We start from the raw sequence: 2,185 nt of genomic DNA, 5'->3' as shown, positions 1-2,185 counted from the left end.
GTCAATGAAAATGATGACGCAAGGACTCAACGACTCAAAGCTGATGTCCAGAGACATGCTCAGGGAAGGCACCAAGCTAGACAATTAAATCATCATATTGCGCTAATTTCCAAGGGACATGAAATAAATGTGCCAGTTTATACACTTGGTCAAATGAATGTAGAATGTCAATTTTGCAAATCGTTAAACTTTGCATGTGAAAAATCTAAAGATGGAAAATTTACATATTGTTGCCAAAAGGGTAAGCTTAAATTAAAACCAATAAATTGTCCTGATTTTATTACAGAATTATACATGGGAAATAATTATGCATCAAAAAATTTCCTTAGTAATATTCGTTCATATAACAGCGCTTTAGCTATGGCTTCCATGGGTGCCCCGGGAAATAGAAATCCATTGGATGTTGTGAACAATGCTCCTTATTGTTTGAAAATTCATGGGCAATATCATCATTTGACCTCGATGGCAATGCGCCCAGCGGATGGGCAAGCTCCGCGATTTGCACAACTTTACTTTTTAGATACAGAAGAAGCTGTAAATTATAGAATGAATAACAAAGCTAATCAAGAATGTGATCCAGAAATAATGAAAGATTTGTCATGTTTTATGGTTCAATGTAATGAATTTGCAAAAACTTTCAAGATGATGCGTCAAGTTGAAAAAGATCTGAATCCAATAGGCAATAAAACAATAAATTTAATGTTGTCATTTAGAAAAGATCCTCAACATGATCAAAGAAGATACAATGCTCCACAAGCTAATGAAATAGCTGTGGTCTTTCAGAATGTAGATGGTGAACCTCCATTTGAAAGAGACATTAGGATTTATAATAAAAATTCGAACGATGTACAACAAATATCAATTTTGGACAAAAGATGTGACCCAATGTGTTATCCATTGTTATATCCATATGGTAACGATGGATGGCATTCAGAACTTAAATCAGATAATCCTAAATATCCAGGATTTAAGATAAGTCAAATGGATTATTATGCTCATCTGCTGGCACCAAGAGTCGAATTTAGCCAATTTAAAAGGGCAGGAAAATTGAGATGTCAATTTATACTTGATGCATATATGAAAACTGAAGCCAATAGACTTAATTATATTAAATTGAATCAACCTCAATTAAGAGCTGAACTTTATTCTGGATTAATGGATCATCTTGATAATCGAGCACAAAATGAAGGAATTACAGTTGGTATACCTGTAATATTACCATCTTCATTTATGGGCAGTCCAAGGAACATGCAAGAAAGATACCAAGATGCTATGTCTTTGGTCAGAAAGTTTGGTAAACCAGACATTTTTCTTACCATGACTTGCAATCCTCAATGTCCAGAAATTAAGAATAACCTTGATGGATGTCTAATAGAGTTTCGACCTGATTTAGTTGCTAAAACATTTAACTTGGATGTCAAAGAAGTTTTAAAGGATTTAATCCAAAATGAATTTTTGGAAATATTATAGCTTATGCAGGCGTGATTGAGTTTCAAAAAAGAGGGCTTCCACATTTGCATTTACTTGCAATGTTAAGTGATGAAGATAAGCCACGACTTCAAGAAGTCATTGACATGATGGTATGGGCTGAAATCCCTGACGAAGAAAGATATCCAGAACTTAATGAAAAAGTTTTGAAACATATGATTCACGGTCCATGTGGAGATCCTTCAATGAGATATCTTTGCACTGGGGAAGATGGAAAATGTTTAAAAGGTTTTCCAAAAGAATTTCGTGAAGAAACTAATGTTAATGTGAATGGATATCCTATGTATCAACGTAGAAATTTTGAGAAAAAATACATCGTCAGAGGCAAAAAAATTGACAATCGATGGGTGGTCCCATATTCACCATATTTAATAATGAAATATAATCGACATATAAATTTGGAAATATGTTCATCAGTGAAGAGTGTAAAATATTTATACAATATATTCATAAAGGATTTGACTGTGCTGCAATTGAAGTACAAGCACGAGATGCACAAGATTCATTAGAATAGATGAAGTTAACTCATTCCTGAATGCAAGATATGTTAGTGCTCCAGAAGCAATGTGGAGACTGAACGGATATGATCTGTTCATGAAGTCTCACACAGTCATAAGACTGGCAGTTCATTTGCCTAATCGCCAAATGGTTTATTTTCGAGCGGGAAATGAAGAGCAAGCTGCTCAAAGAGAGCTTA

At 34.2% G+C, this 2,185-nt stretch overlaps 1 protein-coding gene across 1 annotated transcript; it reads left to right on the top strand.

Annotated features, from left to right (window-relative positions):
- Nucleotides 1-360: 360 nt before the first annotated feature.
- On the top strand, nucleotides 361-1,470 carry LOC139786970 (uncharacterized). Its single transcript, XM_071726064.1, has one exon. The coding sequence runs from the start codon at nucleotides 361-363 to the stop codon at nucleotides 1,468-1,470; it is 1,110 nt and encodes a 369-aa protein (XP_071582165.1).
- The last annotated feature ends 715 nt before the right edge of the window (nucleotides 1,471-2,185 follow it).

Source organism: Temnothorax nylanderi, unplaced genomic scaffold (assembly GCF_030848795.1).
Source record: "Temnothorax nylanderi isolate EJ_2023f unplaced genomic scaffold, tnyl_v1.0 TNYL_tig1221_pilon, whole genome shotgun sequence".
In the NCBI taxonomy this organism is placed as follows: Eukaryota; Metazoa; Arthropoda; class Insecta; order Hymenoptera; family Formicidae; genus Temnothorax; species Temnothorax nylanderi.
The sequence above is the reverse complement of the archived record's forward strand: the minus strand, read 5'-3'. Positions and strand labels throughout refer to the sequence as shown.

Coding starts and splice junctions, on each gene's coding strand:
- LOC139786970 (XM_071726064.1), top strand. CDS start 361: ATGGCTTCCATGGGTGCCCCGGGAAATAGAAATCCATTGGATGTTGTG.